Below are 24,878 nucleotides of genomic sequence, written 5' to 3' on the forward strand. Positions count from 1 at the left end.
TCTGAATTAATGTTACTTGAACATTCCCTGTTCGCTGGACATCTGTTCTGTCCAAACGAATCATTCAAGTGATTCACTGATTCTCTGATCACGCATCAAAACACTCCATTTTGCAAATATTATACGAACGTTATTTTTCTCAAGCGTAGTAACATTTAAAAACATCAGGTGAACGTCCAAATAAAACATTTCAGAAATAAAATGTTCAAATGAATCATTCGAGTGATTCACTGATGAGTTTGCTCTGGTTGTGTGAATGACTGAGGGTCACCTGAGGGTCACCTGAGGGTCATGAAGCTCCGCCCACCTCACCTGGAAAACACCTGGACACTGAGACGCACCAGATTAAGACGATCATGGTTTATTATGAGCCGATGCATCATTTACACACAGATAAAGCATCTGCAGTGCAGAAAAAACCTGCTGGAGTCTTCTTTGATATGAGGATATATGAACATTCATATTAGAACTTCAAGAAATGCGGGAACAAAGTGTTCATCTGTTTTTTTTCTTTCCCATTCTCCATCTGGATCCTGATGAAGTTCATGTTTTGGTGGAGCTCCGTGACCTTCATCGGTCCGGATGCTGATCCGTCAGCTCAATCATGGTTAATAACGAGAAGGTCTGAGCCGCTGATTAATGACCGTCACAAACCAGCGCTGAGCGTTCACTGCAGATCCTGGGATTTTCCCGTCTCTGAATCTCTGAATGACTCCTCGACACACAACAGATGAGCGTCTCTGAAACGGATAAAAGCAGTATTACAACAGTTCAACCCTCAAAATAACTAGTTCAACTATGTTTATTCAATATCAGCATGATAGATGTACAATGTGCTTTCCAGAAATACAGTCTGTTAACAGCAAATCTTTATGATATTGTGACTTGGATTTTACTTCAAATAGACTACAAACGTAACTCATAAACAATAATAACAAAAGAAATTCTAAACAAATCCTAAATAAATAATTTTACGAGGAAAAGAGTAATAAACGTAAAAAAAAAAAAAAGAAGGTAAAAACATAATACCATCTATAAGTATTAATATAGTTCAACTATTTTTAATAATTTAACAACACATCACATTAATTTTTTAATTATATTTAAAAAACATTTAATATTTTTTAATTAATAGCAAATGTTTATTTTTACTTATTTAATAACATTTTTAAATTAATATTTACATTTTTAGCAAGTGCTTGTTTTGTTTTTATTTTAATTTTACATTTTAAATTAATATTGATATATTTCTTTTATTATTTTAATTTTACATTTTTATTTAATATTTACATTTTTAGCAAGTGCTTGTTTTGTTTTTATTTATTTTAATTTTACATTTTAAATTAATATTGATATATTTCTTTCATTATTTTAATTTTACATTTTTAATTACTATTTACATTTTTTGGCAAGTGTTTTATTTTAAAAATAAATAAATAAAATTTGATTGATTATTAGTTTGGGAATCCCTGGTGTGTTCAGTACACTCTTAAAAATAAAGGTGCTTCACGATGCCACAGAAGAGCCTTTTTTATCTAAATGGTTCCATAACGAACCTTTAACATCTGAATAACTTTTCTGGTTCACAAAAGCTTCTTTGTGGCGAAAGAAGGTTCTTCAGATTATAAAAAGCTAAGAAAGAGACGGTTCTTTGACTGAATGGTTCTTTGTGGGACTAAAAATGGTTCTTTTATGGCATCGATGTGAAAAACCTTTTACATAATCTTTTATATAATCTGTCACACAAACACCTCCATCTGAGGACTTTTCTGGAAGCTTCAAACCTGTTTGAGATGATGATGATGATGATGATGAAGGCCGGCTCACCTGTATCGGGTTTCCAGCGGTTACCAGAGCTGATCCCGGTCTGAGGAGATCTGTGCCGTGCGTAACATGGGAAATGAAAGCAGGAAACGGCATTAGTTTAGAGTTTCATACAGAAAAGAAAGATATAGGGGTTTTGAGGTTGATATGGTTTATTTTGAATCGATGAAGATCACCACAACGCCGGCCAATCAGGAGAGCCTGCAGATATTTAGGATCAATAATTAGGCTCCAGACAGGTTTGGCGAAGCCGTTTAAATAATTGATAGAAGTCGAGTCATACAGTCGTCATAACCAGCAGCAGAAGGACATTTGCATTGGGTTTCTATTAAAAGCTTCTAATTAAAGCGCTGGTGATGTTCAAGGGTGTTGCGGTGACACACTAGTCATTAATGGAGCTAAAAGCTTCATCTGCTGGTAACGAATGATCCCAGAGACAGATGGATGACCTTCATCAGCAGAGACCCGCACAGCAAAACCAATAAAAAAAAGCATTATTACGTCATCTTTAACTCACCTTCACGTCGTCCCAAAACCTGCATGAGTTTCATTCTTCTGTTGAAAACAAAACACCATATTTTGAAGAATGCTGGGAATCAAACAGGTGACGGCACCCATTGACTTCCACTGTATTACTGTCAGTCATTCTTCCGAATATCTTCTTTTGTCTTCAGCAGAAGAACGAAACTCAGACTTCAGGTTTGGTAAAGATGATCATTTTCATTTTTGGGTGGACTATTCATTTAATAAACACACTACATAAGCGTATTCTAAGCATATTTGTTGCACGTAACAACATTTGACGTGCTTTTTTTAATCATTACTTATATGCAAGTTGCTGTAATAATTTCTGCAAAAATGTACAAAATGTTTTCAGAACAAATATCTAAACGTTCTTGAATCAAGATGCATTAATACACCAGATATTAAGTCTTGTTTTCTAAGTATATAAGTATATATCAAGATTAAATGAGTCTTTGCTTAAAACAAACAAAAAAGTTTAAGAAAAATGATCCTATTCTTCCTTTGAATTACATTTATTTGTTTGTATTTTAAGCAAAAACTTTCCATTTTGATTTTTTTTTTTTCAGAAAACAAGCCTTAATATCTCAAGTAATTTTGCATCTCAAGAAGTTTTTCAAACATTCCCATTAAATTATAAAAACATTATTTCTGAATGTTTTATTTTTAAATGTTAAAGAAACATTCCATTGTATCATTTTGAAACATTATGAGAATGTTACTTTTGAATGTTCTCTGAAACTAGCTACATTTAAAAAATGTTTGACGCATCCAACTGAAACATTTCATGAATGATGTATTAATAATGCTTTTGTGTTAATGCTTTGAGAACATTATCATTATTAAAGACCACTGCATATAATGTGTTTATTAATGGTGCTTTACTGTAAATCATGCACAAAGCAGCAAAACTCTCTGGAGGTTTTTTAGTCATGGAAGCACTTGAGATTATGGTATTGTACCACGTTTGTACCGTGTTTTCTGAGGGTCTTCATACCTTTGTGGTCTTGATCTTATTCCTTGTAGCGCAGCTCCATCCTTTGAGATCCGGCAGCACTTTACAGTCCTCTCCATCCAGACACGGATGCATCTGACACCACCACTTCTGCTGGACTATAGAGGCTGAACACACACACACACACACACACACACACAGAGAGAGAGAGCGCAAGATAAATCATTGCTTTACCCTCATAACACATTCAAGTCCGTTTCAACATGGAAGAGATGCATAAAAATGTCTTTTAGTAAGTTTGTATTAAGGGAACGGAACAAACGCTTTAAGAGTCTCAAAATACACATCATTTATTTTTTTCAGATTTTTTCCAATTATTTTTGGAGAGCTATTAACTATTTAAAATGTTCGGGTCATTTTGACCCGAGCAAGTATGGAGCACCATTAGTGTCAAAAATACTTTCTGTTAAATGATCTATGAGGTTATATTAGTGTCAAAACATTTCCCCATTTCTCACACACTTTTAGTACTGAATTTTGTTGATGAACATGAATATGTCGCCTATTAATGAAGCATAAAAAACGGATCACTGAAAGTTTATGCAAGTAAAATCGCAAAACTTTTCAGAGTAATATTTAAGTTGTTTTGTTGGAAATTAATATGTAGGTTTGGAATGATTTTGAGCAGTTCAGAGGAATTTAATACTGGGGTTAATACTGATTCTCAGATTATGTTTATATAAATGTAATACAATGTTATATATATATATATATATATATATATATATATATACAGTATATATATTAGTGCTGTCAAATCATTAATCGCGATTAATCGCATCCAAAATAAAGTTATTGTTTACATAATATATGTTTGTGTACTGTGTATATTTATATAAATACACACATACAGCATATATTTTGAAAATATTTACATGTCTATATTTATATTCATATAATTTATATAATATAAAAATATATTTAATATATAAACATAACATTTTAATGAAATATATACTTGCATGTGTGTGTATTTATATATACATAATAAATATACACAGCACACACATATATTATGTAAACAATAACTTTTATTTTGGATGCGATTAATCGTGATTAATCACTTGACAGCACTAATATATATATATATATATATTGCATCACAGCTTTTTGTGTGGTTCATGTAAAATTTGAAATTTCGAATAATTCATAAAAAGGGGTGAATGCCGTAATGACATGTTAATAAGATTTTTTCATATGCACTCATTAATGATCAGTTTCTGATCAGATAGAGTCTGGTGGTTTGAGTTGATGTCGAATGCATTACGAGAGCTAAACTCGTCAGAACGAGACGTGATGATGGAGAAAATCATTAGCAGGTTAAGTGCGGATGTGTTTTTGGAGATGACCTGCCGATGGAGGACATTCGAGCCACGCTTTCATTTGCAGAGAATGTCAGAGACTAAATGTCAGAGAATAGGTCAGACGGCACTCAGGGGCCCGAACCCATCCGAACAGATCCGTTAACATTCATTTCACACAGCTAAAGTATTACGGGTGGAACGATTAGAGGCGATCAGAGTTTAATCAGCTTCTTCATTAACGGACAGACATTAAACACGCCGCTAATGACGCTGACCAGCAAACGAGCGCTGAAGCAGTTCACTTGAAAATCAATTCATATCAGCATTATTTCCTTGATTAATTGAATACAAAGATTTTATTTCCAGCATTTTAGTGAAAAGCTAATTATTCCTCATGTTGAGAATTGATAACCAATTGTAACAGTGTTATTTGAGTATCACTGATTATTGTTCTATTATATTTTTTTTAATTAGATTTTATTATTATATTTTCTAACTGTGATTTTAGTTAAAGTTTTTTTTTTTTAAGTAATTTATTCATTTTTTTTTATAAATTTCTATTAGTTTATGTTATTGTTATAAACCAATATTATTGAGTTATTTTAGTACTTCAACTTAAAATAAATGAAAATGGGAAATTAAATAAATTTAATTTATTTCAATTAATGTTTATTTTATTTCAAATAACAAAAATATTTTTATTTATTTATTTTTTGTTTTGTTTTATTTTATTTTATTTGATTATAGTTTACTTTTAGCTATCTATAATAACCTTGATTAAAAATGATTTTAAATACAAACGTTTCAATAAAGGATAATCAATCACACATTATTAAACTATTTTCACTACATTTTCATTGACAAGTAGTTGCAGTTACTTTAGAATTATCATTCATATATTATAGTTATAATAATTAATTTAAAATATTTTATAATAATGAATTTAAAAAGCATTTAAAATCGCTGAGACAGAATCCACGCTGAAAAAAAAAAGGTGTTGTATTTACTTTGAAAAAACTTTCACAGATTACAAAGAAATGAGAAATAATACATTAAATTAAATGAGAAATTTTGAAGCAGAAAGACTTAAATCGTATTTTCTCATAAAATGCACTCCAGTAATATTCAAAATCATTTTGTACAGTTCAGTCTGGATTATGAAATAATCGCAGTTCACGTCGTTCTCGTGACCTCGCTGTAATGTGAGGATTATAGGACTCTGAGTTTGTAGAATATCTCTGTCCAGTGTGTTTTTAGTACCGTCTACGCAGGATGGAGCGGCTCTGGTGGTTCCTGCCACTTGTCCCGGGAAACACGAGCACTTGACGGTCTGCGAACGCTCCTCAATCTTGTTCTTATTGCAGCATCGGTGTAACGCCACGACCTCACACGTTCCCATCCGCACGGCACGCACCACTGCAACACAACACAACCTTCACTTTCACTGGAAAAAACTAAATTAACCTATTGCACTTCAGCTAACATTTCTCTTGGTGTGCTAAAATAACTAAAAGGGGAAGAAAAATTCATGCAAAGCATTGGAAATTATTATCAGAAATGTTAATTTTTATTTTATCTATTTGAAATTTATTTTAAACTCATAAAAATGACAAAAAAAACATATACTACAAAATTGCTAAAACTTTAATTAAGATTAAACAGAAAATAAAAAATGTAAACTAATTCAAAATATGAAAAATATGATATGAATGAATATGATAATAGTACCGCAATGAAACTAAAATAATGCTGGACCATCACAATAGACATAAAAAAAATTAAAAAAGTAAATTAATTTTTTAAAACTAAAAAAAAAAAAAAGAAAGAAAGAAAGAAAAATATAATTGAAAAAATAAAAATAAATTGAGTAAAAACCACATAATGTAAATGATTCTAAAATAGCACTGGAGCACAATCTTCATCATACACATAAAAAAAAAAAAAGTAAATTAATTTTTTTCAACTAAAAATAAAGAAATAAATAGATTAATAAATATTTATTTATAAACTAAAAAAATAAATAAAAAAATAAATAAAATAAAAAAAATAAACTGAATAAAAACCTCATAATGTCAATGATACTAAAACAGCAGTGGATCAGCATCATCATCATCATCATCATGATTGATTAGTGGACACTGAGTGACGAGCTCAGCTAAACTCGCACACACTTCAGTACTAAAGCTGTATTCATGAAGCCAGCGCTGTGAGCGACTGAAGGAGCGCCGCTGAGTCTCGCTCGCTGTCCTTCCAGCCGCTCAATTATTCACACGCTGCGGCGCTCGGCACTTTTTACTGCTGCTGACATTTCTGTGTGTGTGTGTGTGTGTGAGTGTGTGTGCAGTAAACAGCTAATTAAGAGTTTGCATAGCAGACTCAGAGCGGACGAGCTTTTCTAATTAAACTGCATCTGCATTAGTTGTACTAGAGAGATCTGCTGGGATCGGTGGCGATCGAACAGGAAACAGGAAGTGCACTGCTGGGATTTCCTCTGCTGAACCCTGTTTCTGAGCATCTCTGCTCTGATCACGTGATCAGCCGAATGGCGACAAACCATATCTGTAAATACACTGCGAATCTGTCACAATCTGTCTTGTCTTGTTTTCCAGATATCTAATCCTTAAATTAAGATGCATTGACTTGAGAAGCAAAGTGACTGAAGATATAAACGTTTTCTAAAACAGCATCAAAATGAAGCGAGTAAAAGCTTAGAAGAAGAACAAATGTCTGCCAATGGGGTCAAAAAAATACTCAATTCAAAGGGAAAACAAGATTATTTTTCTGACCTCAGTGGCAGATATTTGTTCTTGTTTTACACATAATTTTGATACGCTTTTCAGAATATCTTCAGTCATTTTGCTTCTCCAATAAATGCAACTTTATTTAATAAGTTTAGATGTTTGTACTGGAAAACAAAACAGAACTATTTCTACAAAATAGAAGTCTATGGGTGATGTTCGACAAACACTGTCAAAAAAATCGTAAAAGTAAAATAAAATGAAAAAATAATAAATTATACAAATAATAAATTAAAATAAAATAAAAACTGAAAATATAATAATAACAGCTAATTAAAATAGTAAAATTTATACATTTATAAACATTATATACATTTGATAAATAATTAATTAGAAAATATGAATAAATACTATAATAATAAATGTAAAGTTTTTGTTCATTGAAATAAAGCTGAAATTAATATATAAATACTAGTTAAAAAACTTTCAAAAATCATAAAAGTAAAATAAAATAAAATAATAATATAAAATAATAAATTAAAATAAAATAAAAACTAAAAATATAATAATAACAGCTAATTAAAAAATGTATGCATTTATAAACATTTTATATAAAATGTATAAATATACATGCACATTATATACATTTGATAAATAATTAATTAGAAAATATGAATAAAAACTATAATAATAAATCTAAAAACAGCACAATAGCAGTGCTGCGTGTGAGACGAGGAGAACGAAGCCCACCCTGATGTTCCCTGGATTGTGCTGGAGATCCCAGGAGAACCAGCAGCAGGACCTGAGTGAGAACTCTCTGAAGATCCCTCATGCTCATCCTGCACACAAACACACACACACACACATCAGACACAGACAACGACTTCACAGTGGCACCCATCCGCTTTCATTGGATTCATTCAGAGTGAACTTCATTTGCAGGAAAAATCCCAGGTTTTCTCATTAGACTCATGCAGAAACACATTGACTCCAGAGCCGAGCCTCGTTAGGCGTCATGTAAACGATCTCACTCACGCTGATGGTAATTACTGGCAGCTGGGCGTATTGCTTACACACGGGTTATGAACTGATATTCACTTTCTATATTCCATTACGGAGGTGCTGGAGATCTGACCGTTTGTTTTCCGATCGGTATTAGGATTGTGGTTGAGTAATGAGTATTAGATCATTTGAGACTGACACACACACACACACACACACACACACACACACACACACAGTCTCACACACTCACACTCAGACACACACACACACACACACTCACACACACACACACACACACACACACACAGTCTCACACACTCACACTCAGACACACACACACACTCACACTCACACACACACACACACACACACACAGTCTCACACACTCACACTCAGACACACACACAAAAAAATAATATTGAATATTAAAATTTAAATTGATATGGCAATTTATAATACAAGTTTTATTTCAACAGTTTTTAAAAAACTTTCTCTATATATAAATTAATTACATTATTAAAATTTAAATGTATTAAATTAATACAAATCAACACATTACTAATAAATCAATAAATAATAAATAAATATATTACTATAGCAATAACACTATTTAATAATAATTATTTTATTAAAAGTTGAGTTATGAGTTATGATCTTATAAGATTAATCATAATATTAATAAATATTTAAAAATCAATAAATAATCAATAAATAACTATAAGATCAGAACTCATAAGATATTTTATTTTTGAAAACTATTGTAAAATACAATAATTATTATTAAATATTATTATTACTATTTAATAATAATTATTTTATTTTACAGTAGTTTTCAAAAGAAATTATCTTATGAGTTATAATCTTATAGTTATATATATATATATTAATGAATATTTTAAAATCAATAAATAATCAATCAATCAATAAATAACTATAGTAATACTATTTAATAATAATAATAATAATTTTATTTTACAACATTAACATTACAGGAAGATTAGAAACTTTAAAAAGTTTTGAGTTTAGTGTGTAAATATGCTTATGAACATGAGATCTGCCTTACAAAAGTTCCAGATGTTTCTGTATTCATTATTGTTATTATTTATTCTTAATCTCTACTTTTCTGTACAACACAAACGGACAGGTTGACGTTGGAATTAAACGTATTTATTATCAAATATTTAGGTGAGAATAGTTTTCACAAGCTGTTACTACAACAGGAATTATATATGAAACACTAAATCTGAGGTTGTACTAATATTTATGTTCATTTCATACTCATAAACGGCGTGTAATTGCTTTCAAGTGTCTTCATACAGTATCACCTTGGGAATCTGATCAAATGACCTTATAAAAGTCTTTAATTCACACGCCGGAGGGGAGAAACGCAGACTTATTTTCTCATTAAGAATCTGTCAGAGAGGAACGAGCCGTTTCTAATTGTGTGTTTTATTCTAAAAGCTCTTCATGTTTAATTCAGGCCTTTGTGTTGTACTGCAAACCCTCAGGACATCTGCATAATTTATGCACCGAACAAGAGAACACGCCGTTAAAGTTTGGACTATTGCAAACATTAATAAACTTGCACGCATCAACGGGATGAATTATTAAAATAAGAATCTAGTCTGGTTCAAAACGAGGCTGTCGGCACACGTTCCTTCATCGCTGCTCATTTCCGTCGTGCCATTTGTCTTCATTACGTCTGTCAGAGTTCACAGGACTCCATCTGACGGACCTGAACCTGCGCTTTCTTCAGCGTTGCCAGATATTCTTCAGGGGAAGTTGCTAAAGGAAGGTCGATTTGTTGCTAAACGTTGCTAAAGGTCACTTCGCGATGTTACCTCATTACGTAATCGCAACGCAAAATTGTGTCACTGCATCAAATCTCAGCAAAAACTATATTTTATATATGTTAATTTAGATTTGTTCGTAAAATAATATAAATGCATAATATAATATTAAAATGTAAACAGCTATTTTTAAATACATTACATTTTTGAAAACGTACACATTTTTGAAGGATTACAATTTAAGTTTTTTTCATTAGCTAGTAAACCAGTAGAACTTCACATTCTGAAAAGTTATAGTTTAAGCGGTGTATTAGTAGTTAGTTACTATACTAGTACACTCTAAGAAAAGTCTGTAAATGTTAATATAAAGGAATTTTCTGTATTGATTTTTCACAGGTTCTTTACCTTCATTTTTAATTACGCATTGTATTTTGTGTTTTCGGGTTACAACGGATAATGTAAATGAATTTAACGGTAAAAGACTGTAAAAATACTACTGTAAAAACCTGTTAAATGGTTAACGGTAAGTCCCCCTACTATATACGGTGAAAAACTGTATTGGCCATTACATGTAATTTTACGGTAGTATACCGTTTTTGGAAGTGAAAAAGAATGTATAATTTACAGTGAATAACCGTAAATTGACATTCCCAGAATTCCCTGCGTTACATTTCAAATTTGATGTTTTTTGTTGAAATAACTGTTTCTTCTTACTTTTTTCTAATCAGTTTTGTACATTAAGGTTACACCTAATGTTGTTAAATTAATGTTTATTGCATTATTTCAGTTTCACGTGTGTTACCATGATGGTGTTTAGTGTTTGTGTGAATGACACTGTGCACCTTCTATATATGTTAATAATTAAAAGCTGCTTGTGATGGGCTTTGGTTCATCATGTGACTTTCTCATCAGCACCTGCTTTTGGTGGTTATCCGTGTATTACAAAGGTACAAAACAGATTTCAGTACTTTAATAGGTTGGTATATTAACATTATATCAGTTAATGAAATTACGGTATTTAACTGTAAATTTAAAACCGTAAAACCTAAAACTTTGCTACCGTATTTTTTACGGTAAAATTCTGGCAACCACAGCTGCTGTTTTTTTTTTTACTGTAAATTTTACGGAATTTTTTTACAACATTTTTCTAGATATTTTTTCGTACAGTGTACTAGCTGATCAACAATCGTAAGTACAAGCTGCTAACAAAGTGTATCATAAATGAACAATTATTAAATTACTAAATTATTTTATTATTGTTATTAAATTAAACAATTGTAAATAGCAGCTAACTTAATTCACGTGATGTGTGCTAGGCATCTTTGGTTTTCTCTTTTTGTGTAATTTAAATGGTAAATGTTCCTTTTTATCATTTGAGTCACTTATCAAAAGTTGCCATATAAATTTTAGAAATAGCTAAATTTATTGCTAGGTGCTTTTGGAAGAAAACGTTGTTAGGGTAGTGTGAAAAGTTGCTAAATTTATCAATAAAATTGCTAAGTTGTTAAGAACCACTTCATGCACAGGTAACAAATTTAGGTTATAAAAACGCTGTGGGAACATTGTTTTGAAATTATTGTGATTGTAACGTTATTTGAAGGTTACAAGAACGTTTCTTACAACATTATAATAACTAATAATTTTCATCATAAATAAAACGTCAATTGATCGTTTATTTTTAATATTCTAAGAACCTTTTCTCTCAACATTATGAGAACATCCATCAAGTACAAATAACATCTTGAGGACGTTCTGAGAATGTTGTCCTAAGAACGTTTTCTTTCAATATTATGACAAAGTATATCACATATTATTATTAATAACATTCCATAAAGATTACTTTAAGAAAGTTCTGTCCTAACATTTATGTAAGTTATAAAAAAAATATTTGAAAGTGAATGTGTTGAAAGTTGTGAGAACGTTCCCTGTTAGCTGGATGTTCAGAGTTTAAAGAGCTTCTCTCTTAACAGCCCTGTGTTTAATTTATCTTCCCAATCTGGCAACCATGCTTGTACTGTAAATCAATGAGATCTTTATAACAGTATAGCAGATACTTACATTAAATGATTTATCAGTCATTGCTCAATATCTCCAATAATGTCTTAGTAATATGAGATTTATATGATGATATATGAGATGATATATAGATGTAGATTATATAATGATCAAAACATATAATGCAATGCAATCCAATGCTGATCGAGAGATGAAGAAATAAACGCTCCTCAAAAGATCCCGATGATCAGATTTGAGACGCACTGATTTTTCTAGAAAATAATTGACGGAGAATCAAGTAAAGCCGAGCTGCTTCAATCCAGTAAGTGTTCATCTGGAGATATGACTACAGTTATTCTGACGTTTACTTGGTTAAAATCAGCAATGATTCTGAACTCTCACGTTGAGACACGAGGAGAATAAAGCGATCTCTTCTCTGTCCTCCATCTGCGTCTCTCGTTCCAGTGTGATGTTTCAATCAATGTCTGTGAGATTCAGTGTGCCACCATTAGCTCTTCACCTCACACACACTAATCAATGTCAATCGCTCTAATGTTTGCCTGTGTAATATGAACGCTCTATTTCTGATCTGCTTTTAATTGCTCTTTTTGTGATGGCAGCATCAATAATGAATACTACACAGCAAAATCTCCAGTGTTGAAATCCTAGGACTTTTAGAGTAAAGTGTTAAAGTTGTGGTGGATTAACACTAGCTAGTGTAAACAGCGCTCTCTGGCCGGTGTCAATACGCAGAGAAACTCTTATAACACTCTGTTGAGTGTTATTATTAGTCACATCCGGGACATTTGCTCGTGTGCGCGCTTGACCCATCTGGAATATTTTTCACAGACGCCATTTTCTTAGACTCGCGATGTGGAGCATATGAGGACGGAAAACAGCGAAATTAAGTGTTTAATCTTACTTACAATATGTGTTTTGTAATATCATATCGTTGTCAGTCCTCTGTCGTGTTTGTCTTGTGTTCCCGCCTCTTGTGTCCTTATTTGGTCATGTTCCTGTCCTTGTTCAGTGCGATTATTAGTTAAGTCTTGTCCAGCCGTGTTTGATTTTCGTTTTTGAAAGTTTTGTTCCTGTGTGTTTGTCCCGCAGCATGGAAGTCGCCGCTCGTCATCCCGCCGTAGCACACAGCAAGTCGACGTGGGCGTTCGGCAGGATCACCGCGAGTCCGTTGGCCGCGAGCCCTTCCAGTCTGCTGCCGTCCGCGGCTCTCTTCAGCCCGCCGTTCGCAGTAAAAGCAACGCCACCGTCTGCGGCTCCCTCAAGCCCGCCTGTTCGCGGGGATATCATCGCCGCCGTCCGCCGGCTGTGGCTGACTCTAGCCCGCCAGCCACCGCTCACCCTAGCCCACCTGGAGTGCATGTGGCAAGCCCACAGCCCACGCTGACTCCTTCCCAGGTCCCATGGATCCAGTTCCCCAGTTTTCGGCCAGGAGTGCCGTTTCCAGTCCCGTGGATCCAGTCCACACATCACGGCCAGGAGTGCCGTTTTTAAGTCTTGTCGTGACCACAGGAGCAGTTTTAACCCAGTCAAGTCTTGTCTTGTCCACGGAGACTCGTCGACCTGTCACGGAAGTGGAGGCGGGTGCTGAGGGACCCTGTGAGGGCCCCTGACCCCTTGTCATGCCCAGAAGAAGCCTCAGATTCCAAGCTAGCCCAGGAGGGCTTCCTGTTCCTGTGTGTTTAGCCCCGGAGGGCTCCTGATACCCCCTTAATACCCCATGGAATTTTTTTTTGGGGGGGGGTAGTAAAGGTCCCGGCTGTAGTGGCCGGGCCAAGGGAGGAGGACCACCTGCCACGAAGACCACCTGCCATGGCCTCCAGAGCTTTATTATCTTTTTTTTTTAAAGCATGAACATGTGTTTTGGTAGGAGGAGTCCAACCATAAGTGAACAGTAAATGTTTACTTATACTCATGCCTTTCCACAGATGCCATGTTTCTTCTGTAGATTATTCAAAATATCTATTTTTTGTGTTCCTCAGAAGACAGAAGGTCCTACAGGTGTGGAACCACATGAGTATAAATAAATGATGACAGAATTTTCAGTTTTGGGTTAACTATTCTTATATTGTAAGTAGTGTTGTCAAAAGACCCGGTACTTCGGTACCAAGTCGGTACTAAAAAAATGAAAACGTCACGTTACCAGGTTTTTTTTAAGTACCGGTGGTACCGAGTACCCGGTCAACCCGGTTCTTGATGCGTACGGATCTATGATTTCCGCGATGCAGAAAACGCGGACGGAATCTCGGAATCCAGTTAAAAAAACGGAGTTTACAGTTTAGCACGGAATGTCAAAGTTTGGATGAAATAATCAAAAGTAGGTCGTCACACTTTAATCAAATCGCGACGTGGACTAGTATCTGTAAATATTAAGTCGCAAAAGTCGATTCAGATATGAATCCCGCATGTTCTGCTAGTCTCTGTGTGTGTGAATGAATGAATGAATGGCAGAGACGCGCGGTTTTTTTTCTTTTTTTTACACTGAAGCGCGTGATTTCAGCATCTGCCGTCTCAATGAAGCCATAAATACATAAACAACATCTACAGAACTGCTCTGAGAGTCCCTTCACGAGTATTCTACCGTTCCATTTGAGTAAAACCAGCTTCATATCATATAGCTACACACGGAAATTTAAATGTATTCACGGCAACCCGTCAAAATAAAAGTTTATCTTAAAGACATTGTGCCAAAAATATATTACTATTATTTAGTAGAATGTATGTGATACTATTACTACTGTTGATAAAAATATATATATATATATTTTTAAAGAAATAATCACACAATATTTCTTCCATATTTTAATTTTAATAGTAAATCCCCTTTATTTACCCAAAAAATAAAATGTTTAAATTTCATTAATTAAAAGACAAATTAAATTTGGGTGAAACTTCACTGTTTACTGTTTTTCATACTTTTATTACTTGCGGAAAAACTTGAAACACAATTTAAATAAGTATGAAGAATGGCATTGATTTTTGTAAATTTTATTTTTGTTTGACTATTATTAAAAATAGTGTGTTTTTAATTAGCATGTGGTACCGAAATTGGTACCGAGAACCGTGGATTTTCACTGGTATCGGTACCGAATACTGAAATTTTGGTACCGTGACAACACTAATTGTAAGTGATACTTGTCCCTGACATTTCACCTGATAAATGGATGTGAAATAATCCTTTTTGTTTAGTTTTTTCTCCTATTTTACAGGAGCACTTTTGTGATGCTGCAAGTGGGAGTTGGGTATCTTGCTTGGCTGAAAACTGCAGAGAAACACATCTCGTCTTGCTGAAAACTACTCTTTACAAGGAGGTCCAAACACCATTAGCAGAGACTTTGTTCAGTGAGCATTAACATGCATTCTGCCTGGATGCTAATGAACGGGATGCTGTTGTTTAAGCTGATAAATGTAAGTGTTATAAACCTTATGACATTAAGTGTACATATGGACCAAATAAGAACATGTATTTTGTGCCTTTGCACTGATTTGCTTTGACATTATGATGTTTTAATTGTTGTAAGAACATGTTCTTTACATGCATTGAAAACATTGAATGTGAAAACATTTTGGCGCAGGGAAAAAGATTTACATTTCAATTAAAAATTAATAATTGTAAAAGTGTATTGTTTTGTGGGTTTATTTTTTAATATTTTTACCTGAACATTGGTGCAGTGTTCACCAGTTGAGGGAGTTATATTCACTCTTTAAAATTTGCAGCGTAGGTTTATGTTTTAATTTGCATTACCATTTTAAAATAAGTATTTACAATATTTACATTAAATCAACATTAAATAAATACACTGGGTGTGAAGGATTAATCACCATAAAGTGTTAAATGTGTATACTTGCGAGTAATAATTTCTTAACACCCTGAGTAATTAAAATTAAACACTAACACAGTGTTAAACACTTTCGTCAGTGTTGTTTTAACACTAGCAAAGATGGACCTGTATGTTCACCCAGAAAGTGATAATTTTAACACCCATGGTGACAAACCTCCCAACATATTTTTGCTGTGTATGGAAGGCAGTTTCTGCCACTGAATAAAAAATTAAAAAGGTAATTGCGATTTTTGTCTCACAATTCTGACTTTTTCTCGCAATTGCGAGTTTACATCTCATAATTGCGAGATATAAAGTCAGAATTTGCGAGATATAAAGTCAGAATTGCGACATGAAGTCAGAATTGTGACAAAGTCAGAATTGCGAGATATAAAGTCAGAATTGAGATATAATGTCAGAATTGCGACATATAAAGTCAGAATTGAGATATAATGTCAGAATTGCGAGATATAAAGTCAGAATTGCGACATACAAAGTCAGAATTGCGAGATACAAAGTCAGAATTGCGACATACAAAGTCAGAATTGCGAGATATGAAGTCAGAATTGCGAGATAAGTCAGAATTGCGAGATATGAAGTCAGAATTGCGAGATAAGTCAGAATTGCGATATAAAGTCAGAATTGTGACATAAAGTCAGAATTGCGAGATATAAAGTCAGAATTGAGATATAATGTCAGAATAGCGACATATAAAGTCAGAATTGAGATATAATGTCAGAATTGCGAGATATAAAGTCAGAATTGCGACATACAAAGTCAGAATTGCGAGATATAAAGTCAGAATTGCGACATGAAGTCAGAATAGCGAGATATGAAGTCAGAATTGCGATATAAAGTCAGAATTGCGTCATGAAGTCAGAATAGCGAGATATGAAGTCAGAATTGCGATATAAAGTCAGAATTGCGACATATAAAGTCAGAATTGCGACATATAAAGTCAGAATTGAGATATAAAGTCAGAATTGCGACATACAAAGTCAGAATTGCGAGATATAAAGTCAGAATTGAGATATAATGTCAGAATTGCGACATATAAAGTCAGAATTGAGATATAATGTCAGAATTGCGACATACAAAGTCAGAATTGCGAGATATAAAGTCCGGTTCTAAGGAGAAAAAAGACTAAAAGAATAAAAGTTTATATCTCGCAATTCTGACTTTATAACTCGCAATTGCGAGTTTTATATCATGCAATTTTTTTTCTCAGAATTGACAGTTTATATCTCGCAATTGTGACAATTGAAGTCAGAATTGTGAGTTTGTATCCGGCAATTGTCAGATGTAAACTCACAAATGTGAGACAAAAGTCAGAATTGTGAGATAAAAAGTCACAATTACCTTTTTTTATTTTTTTCAGTGGCGGAAACGGGCTTCCATAGAATACGGTTCAGAGACAGGAGTAGAATGTTAGTAGAATGTTGTAAGAAACTTTGTAACCTTTAAATAACATTCTAATCACGACAAGAAAACTGGATATTTTTCTAACTTTTAAATAACACTCTACTTATGACAAGAAAACATTTTAACATTCTTAGAATATTAAAAACAATCATTCAAATAATGTTATATTTTGGGTGAAATCAAAGTTAGTAAAATGGTTTAGGAAATATTTTTGTAACCTTCAAATAATTTTTAGTTTTTACTTTTTAACGTTTTAGGAACATCAAAACAATGTTCCTACAACATTTTTTTGTATAACGTACATCTAGAGTGCACGAGCAAAGATGTTTCAGATGTTCAACGTCTAGGCAACTGATGCCTTTTCTCTTTTATTACTTAAATATTGAAGAAAAGATCAAAGAAATGTAAAAAGATATAAATATGTGTGAATGAACATCAAAGTGTTATTTGGAAAGAGAGGAACACATTCTCCAGTGTTTTATAAGAAAATACTATTTCTTTTTATTCAATGTAACTTGCCATTTCTTTATGATTATTAGTGAAATTTGCTAGTAATTTCTGAGTGAAAATGTCAATTCTACAGCAAATGGTTTCAGTGTACAGCAGTAAAAGAGAAGATTTGTTTAATAATACCCTTAAATCATCGTATTTGCCGACACAATCCCTTTACGGTTGCTGTTTTGTGTCTCGTCAGCAGTGCATCGAGCTGTTAGAGACGTAGTCCCAGCATGCTTTGTGTTTTCATCGCACCTCTGAGAGAAGCAGAAGTGAGCTTTAGTTATAACACACGTGTGTTTAGACGCACTCAGAATCAACAGCAGCCGATCGATCGTCTACGTCCAAGACGAAGCTGCATTTCTGACTGCGTATTAACAACAAACGTTTGTTTGCTCTCAGAAGGAGAGATGTTCTGCACGCAGTGAGTTTGGCTGCAGAAAGCGGGTCAATTCACAGCAGATCCTGGACCCGTAACACACCTGTGAATGCACTGAATCCACTAACCTCACACCTTTAAGCAGGCCGTGACCTTTCCACCGGCTCAAAAACTGAAACGCTTTGACCATCAGAATGACTCAAATTCACCTGCAGTTTTATAACACAAGAACAAACTGTTATACGACATCTGTTTCCTTCAAATGTCCTTCCTCTTTGGCACAGCATAGATTATTGTGCACAACAACTTATTACTGATCTATTGAGTGGCAGATATGAAACAAATACATATTTCATTCCATATAAAGGTGTTTTTCTTCATGTGATTTAAGATGCTGTAGTTCCTCCTGTATCTCGACGCAGCATCAGCATGAACTTGTTTCTCTGACAGAAGTGTGATGAAAGGTGTCAGAAACGTGGGTTATTTTTAGCCTCGTTGTGTGCGCGCTCTCATTGGACGCAGACAGAACAGGAAGTGACGGATTATTATGTAACGCCCTTAATTAGCTGCTCCAAATCAAATCAAACTCAAACGGCACATGAAACGACTTCAGCACACCGCCAAAATGATTTTCACTTGCTATATTTGTCTTGTTTTGTGCAGTACTAATATCTAAACACTCTTAAATAAAGATGCATACTTGAGTATTCAGATATCCTGAAAAAGTATCAGAATTATGTGTAAAATCAACAAATATCTGCCAAAGGGGTCAGAAAAATAATCTCATTTTTTTCTTCTAAACCCATTGACAAATATTTTCTTTTTTTAAGCTGAATTTTGAGAGATTTAATATCTTAAATGCTTTTCCTTAAGATCTTGATTTAAGAATATTGAGATATCTCTACTGGAAAACAAGACAAAAATACTGAGGAAGGGCATCCGTTTTTGCAGTGCATCGTGGAGGAGTTATTTTATTCTCTGGAACGAAGCAAGAGGAAATTAAATCAATTATTCATAGTTCATTATTGCATTTTGCTTTTGAATTTTTTTGACAAGTATATTTTCTTTTCTAAAGGCAGAAACTTTAAACAAGCACTTAAAACCCAACCGTAACACATTACTAACATGACATCAGCTGAAGAGAAAGCCTTTAAATACATAAACTACAGATATGTGACATGACTATTACTCTGCTAGTCATATTACCAAATGACAGATGGATTTGTGATGTTTGATTGAACATACGGCCTCAAGCACAGAAGAAATGTAGGAACATTGTTTTTAAATGTAATCAGATTACTTTTTTTTTCAACTAACTAATAAAAAGTAATGCATTACTTTTAAATTTACAATGAAAATATCCGAGTTACTTTTTTAAAATAAGTAACAATTAATTTGTTTATTAATTTCACTTTTGGTGTGAAAGGATCCTTATAGTTGGCAAAAATATAACTTATATAACCCAGGTGACAATGCGTTATGCATTAATTTCCATAAAATGTAACTAAGTAATGCAATTAATTACTTTTTTATGGCGTAACGCAATATTGTAACGCATTACTTTTAAAAGTAACTTTCCCCAACACTGCTTGCAACATAATAACTAACTTTAAAGGGATAGTTCACCCAAAAATTATCCCATGATTTAGTCACCCTCAAGCCACAAAAAATGCCTCACACAGCTTTCGATTGTGAACGTGCTAGAAATTCTGTTTATATAGTTTTAAATATGGATATTTTCATATTGCTACAGGAGGCCTTTAATCATGGGATCATTGTTGGATGAACTATCCCTTTAACTCCTCTAACTTTATTTTCACCCAAAATATAACATTATTTGAATGTTTGTTTTTTATTATTTTAAGTTTTTCTATGATTATACTGTTTTTCCGCAGCGCTCCGGGTTGAGATGCGCTCACAGAATCATTTCAAAGAGACCATGCGTCCGTCTCTCTCGTCAGGGTCGAGCTCTCCTCCGTCTCAACAGGGCACAATATGTTCAGAGACCAACACGAGTCCAGATTAATGCAGGACTCAAGGTGATGAGGACGACCAAGAATAGCAGCCACACACACGACTATGAAATCACAGCTAAAACATCTCAGGAAGCCTCGTTGAGCTTCATTAGCAGGTTTCCGGTGTTTGTGTGTCAGATCAGCAGCGTAATAACCAGCGTGAACGGGGAAGACAAGAACAGAAGTCAATGTAATTACAGCGTCTGAAGCAGCGACTCGGCAGTCTATGTGCATTACAGTCAGATAACGTTTATTTACGTTGTATTTTCCCTCATAATAAGCTGAACGATCTCCGGCGGGAGTAATAATCTGCGTTAAGTGACAAGCTCATTTGTGATTCAGGATATTGGATTCAAGTGAAACGGCTTCTTAAATGAGAACAAATGCAGGGCGGGACTTGGTTTTGATTGGATGGGTGTGGTTTGCTGTGATTGACAGGTCACTGGAGGGGAGGGGTTATTATTATTGCCCCGCCCTCATGTCGCTGCATTTTACATTTTCGTGTTTTACATTTACGTTTATGCATTTAGCAGAGGCTTTTATCCAAAGAGGAATATTCATAATATACAGTGCCAGGTTTATCAGACAACTAGATTAGGATTCGTTTTTGTTTACCAGGGCGCTTGATTGGGCGCCATAATTTTTCAAAGTTCAAATGATGTTTAAAAATGATTGATTGTAGGAATATGTTTTAAAATCAAATACATTTCCAATATTTCATGTTTTATTAAATTTGTTACTAGCAATTTCTGAAGTGAAAACTGCTTGTTTTTTCAGTTTAGGAATATTCCATAAACAATGAAAATTGGTTGTTTTTGGTTTCATGGTGACTTCAATCTGTCCTGGAAGACGGGTCATAACCGTTTTTTTTTTTTTTTGGTAATAACGAGCGCTGCATTCACAGACAGATGAAACCACCAATCCATCCCGAGCAGACGGGGTCGTGACCTCTGAATAACAAACACAAACATCTGCACTGCTGCCCAACAATATGAGTTTCAATAGTCGCAGGTACAGTCACGTTGGTGTTCTATATCAATGTTTTTTGGCTTCTTTTTATATGTTTGTTTCTAACAACTAAATCTGGGCCTCTACAGTCACTTTTGAACAGAAAATGTTACATCTTGAAAATTTAAATTTCATCGGAATGAGATGACACCTGCTGACTTTTGTTGTAATTGCTACGTAAACACACGAAAAAATCATTGACATGATTCGAATATGTTAAAGGCGTGAAAAATAAAAAATAAATGAATGGTACCTTCAAGATCAAAAAATAACTATGGAAAAAAATAGCTAATTAAAAACTGTATAAATATTGCACAGTATCATAAAATCCCTTCAAAATTCTAAATAATAATCAAAAATATATTATCATTGATTTACAGAATATATAAAAAAACATATGACCATTGATCTGAAGTGGTGCAGGTATATAGTGTGTTTCTGACGCTCAGCGGACTGAAAACACACGCTAGACACGAGGACGACGAGTCGTCTGCTTCTGTCTGATCCATCACATACGCCACAGGAACGTTCTCACAATGTTTTTTAAAAGTTATATAAATGTTAGGACAAATGTGTAACTTGTAATGTTATTAATATTTGAAATACATTCTCATAATGCTGAGAAAAAAAACATTCTGAGATCAACATCATCCTTACAATGTAATTTGTGTTTTGATGAAAGTTTGTGTAAGACATGTTTTTTTTTGTAACCTTTAAATAACATTCTAATAATGCAAGAAAGCCATACGTTTTAACGTTCTTAGAATATTAAAAACAGTTATAGTTTGGGTAAAAAATAAAGTTAGTAGAATGTTGTAAGAAACTTTTTTGTAACCTTTAAATAATGTTCTAATCACAACAAGAAAACTGGGTATTTTATTAAAAATAATCGTTCTAATCTTTGATTTTGGGTGAGAATACGTTCGCAAAATGCTGTAAGAAATGTTTTTGTGACCTTGAAATAACATTATAATCACAATGAAAACTGGACATTTTAGAAACATTCTAAACAAATGTTCTCACAATGTTTTTTTTAATCTAAATAGTCATCTAATTCCACCAGAATCAACTAATATGTAGAAACATCTATTTATGTCTCATCTGCATGTGTTCACTACACTCGTAAAAATAAAAGTGCTTCTCGATGCCACAGAAAGACCTTTTTTGTCTTAATGGCTCCATAAAGAACCTGAAGAACCTTTCTGTTTCTTTGTGGCGAAAGAAGGTTCTTCAGATTATAAAAAGCTAAGAAAGAGACGGTTCTTTGACTGAATGGTTCTTTGTGGAACTAATCGTGCTTCTTCTATGGCATCGCTGTGAAAAACCTTTTAAGCGCCTTTATTTTTAAGAGTGTATTTTACATTCACGTTTATTTCTCCTGAAATGCACGTTCACTGAAACACGCCAGGATTCATGAGCACAGACAGCTCTGCAGTATTTTCAGTCAGCACGGTCCCAACACAAGCAGAACTGAATTTATCCAAACACTTCGTCACATACGGTTCCTCAGATCTGGATGAGCCGCAGCGTTCGTTCTCTAAACATCAGCAAACACTGAGACTCGGAGACGTAGAAAAGACCGCAGAGCAATTTCACAGACTCAGGAGATTCATCTGGATTCTGATGATATTTACAATAAAGAAATGATCAATGCAGTTCAGAAACTCTATAGTCGAGTGGGATGACTTGTTTTCTAATATCAAAATACAAAAAAAGGAGGAAACTCTCAAACATGCAATAAAATTAAATAAATGCAAATCAATCAATCACTATCATCACTTACAAGAAATGTCAGAATATTACCATGACTCTTTGAAATACTGTGTTATTACCACATATTATCATACAAACATCAGTTTCCAAAACATGTCTGTGTGTGCATTAATGCCTTTAGGATACACTATAATTACTCTGAAAAAAATTATACTATTTTTTTTTTTTTTTTAAGGTAAGTGGTTGCAAACTATTTATTTTAGCTACATTTAAATACAAAATACAAAAATGTTGAAAGTTAGTCAACTAAATTTGTTTATTTAAATGTAGCTAAAATAAAGTGTTTGCAACCACTTACCTTAAAAAAATTGAGTAAATTCAATAAATCGTTTTTTCAGTGTATGGTACATTGCGTCAGATGTATCCTGAACAAACACTACGATGAATGATTAATACTGTATATTTATATATAATAAACAAAAATGCCAAACATAAACCAAAATAAAGCATATAGGCTATTGTTTTATAGGAGAGTGTTGACTGAATGTCTAAAACAAAACTGATACCAAATAATCAATCAATAAACCACTTTAAACTGGTTTTTATATTTCTAAAGTGGTTTATGTGTTTGTAGCCTATTCGAGGTTCTGATTGATTGATAGCCTACTCACCTGCGCTCGCGACAGATTAAAGACGGAATAAAGAACGAGCTCGAGACGTTACCTGCCGCACCTGCGTCGCTCCTGATCAATCCTGATCAATCCATCCGATCAGCGCGCGATCAGTCCGGCGGGAGTCAGGGTTTCCGCTTCCTTTCGGTCCGGTTCGCTTCAGTCAGCGGCGCTTCACATGATTCAGATCCGCGCGGGAGTTGAGCGCCTAACCGTCACTAACCGTCACTAACCGTCCCAGAACTCAACAGACGAGATTATTCCGCGGAACGCTTCCCGCGTCTTCTGTTTAAAATTGGAATGTTTATTATGAGCCGCAAAAACAGAAGGCAAAAAAAAAATTAAAGAAAAAAGATGGAGAGAGAAACAGATGCTGCTCTTCCCTGAGCTTCACACACACACTGACTGACTGAAATACACACACACACAATCAAACCTCTCTCTCTCTCTCTCTCTCACACACACAGCTACCGTTCATTTACATTTACCACCCCAGATAACAAATATATGTTGTAAGAACGCTGTGCAAACGTTTCCATTAAAACGTTATTTCTGAATGTTTAAAACGTCCAATCTTTTATTTATTTTTTATTTTTTAAAATCTTGGTTATAACAGAGTTAAAAGAACGTCCCATTTTACCACTTATTTGCAGACATTATAAGAACGTTATTTTCGAATGTTTTCTTAACGTTCTCAAACAACATCTCAGAAACGTCAGATGAACATTACCGGATCGGCTGAATATATTCAGAATATATATATATTTTATAAACAAAAATGGCATTGAATGTTTAATATAGCCTACCTATTGTTACGACATTAATAATAAACAAATGTCTCAAAAAATAAACCAACGCAAACAAAACTTATTTTGCTGTCAGTTATCAGCTAATCCACTCCAAACCGAGACTTATTATATTTCTAAATTATTATAATTTTTTTTAAATATTTTAAAAACGTTTTTTCTTGGTTACACAAACTTTAAAGGAATGTTCCATTGCAAACATTCTGAGAATGTCAGGATACTTTTGAAAGTTTTTTGAACTTTCTAAAAGTATAGTAACATTTAACAGTAACACTTAAACATTTTACCAAAAAAGAAAAAAAAAGTTCCATGAATGATGAATAAATAACGTTTTATG

General features: G+C 33.6%; 1 protein-coding gene across 4 annotated transcripts; it reads right to left on the reverse strand.

Annotated features, from left to right (window-relative positions):
- Window positions 1-354: 354 nt before the first annotated feature.
- LOC131539694 (chemokine-like protein TAFA-2) lies at window positions 355-24,106 on the reverse strand. 4 transcript variants are annotated; one of them, XR_009270942.1, is made up of 6 exons: window positions 18,457-18,541; window positions 8,154-8,242; window positions 5,926-6,081; window positions 3,344-3,468; window positions 1,785-1,877; window positions 355-740 (listed from the first exon to the last, which is right to left on the reverse strand). XR_009270942.1 is itself a non-coding variant. In XM_058774394.1 (6 exons), the coding sequence occupies exons 2-5, from the start codon at window positions 8,239-8,241 to the stop codon at window positions 1,848-1,850; spliced, it is 399 nt and encodes a 132-aa protein (XP_058630377.1). In that variant the 5' UTR covers window position 8,242; window positions 23,797-24,106; the 3' UTR covers window positions 355-740; window positions 1,828-1,847. The 4 variants fall into 4 exon arrangements, 3 of the variants coding, with proteins under 3 accessions (XP_058630377.1, XP_058630376.1, XP_058630375.1); XM_058774394.1 differs by lacking the exon at window positions 18,457-18,541 and adding an exon at window positions 23,797-24,106 and having other exon boundaries at window positions 1,828-1,877; XM_058774393.1 differs by lacking the exon at window positions 18,457-18,541 and adding an exon at window positions 23,788-24,104 and having other exon boundaries at window positions 1,828-1,877.
- Between the last annotated feature and the right edge of the window lie 772 nt (window positions 24,107-24,878).

This window comes from Onychostoma macrolepis, chromosome 04 (assembly GCF_012432095.1).
Source record: "Onychostoma macrolepis isolate SWU-2019 chromosome 04, ASM1243209v1, whole genome shotgun sequence".
Classification (NCBI taxonomy): domain Eukaryota; kingdom Metazoa; phylum Chordata; class Actinopteri; order Cypriniformes; family Cyprinidae; genus Onychostoma; species Onychostoma macrolepis.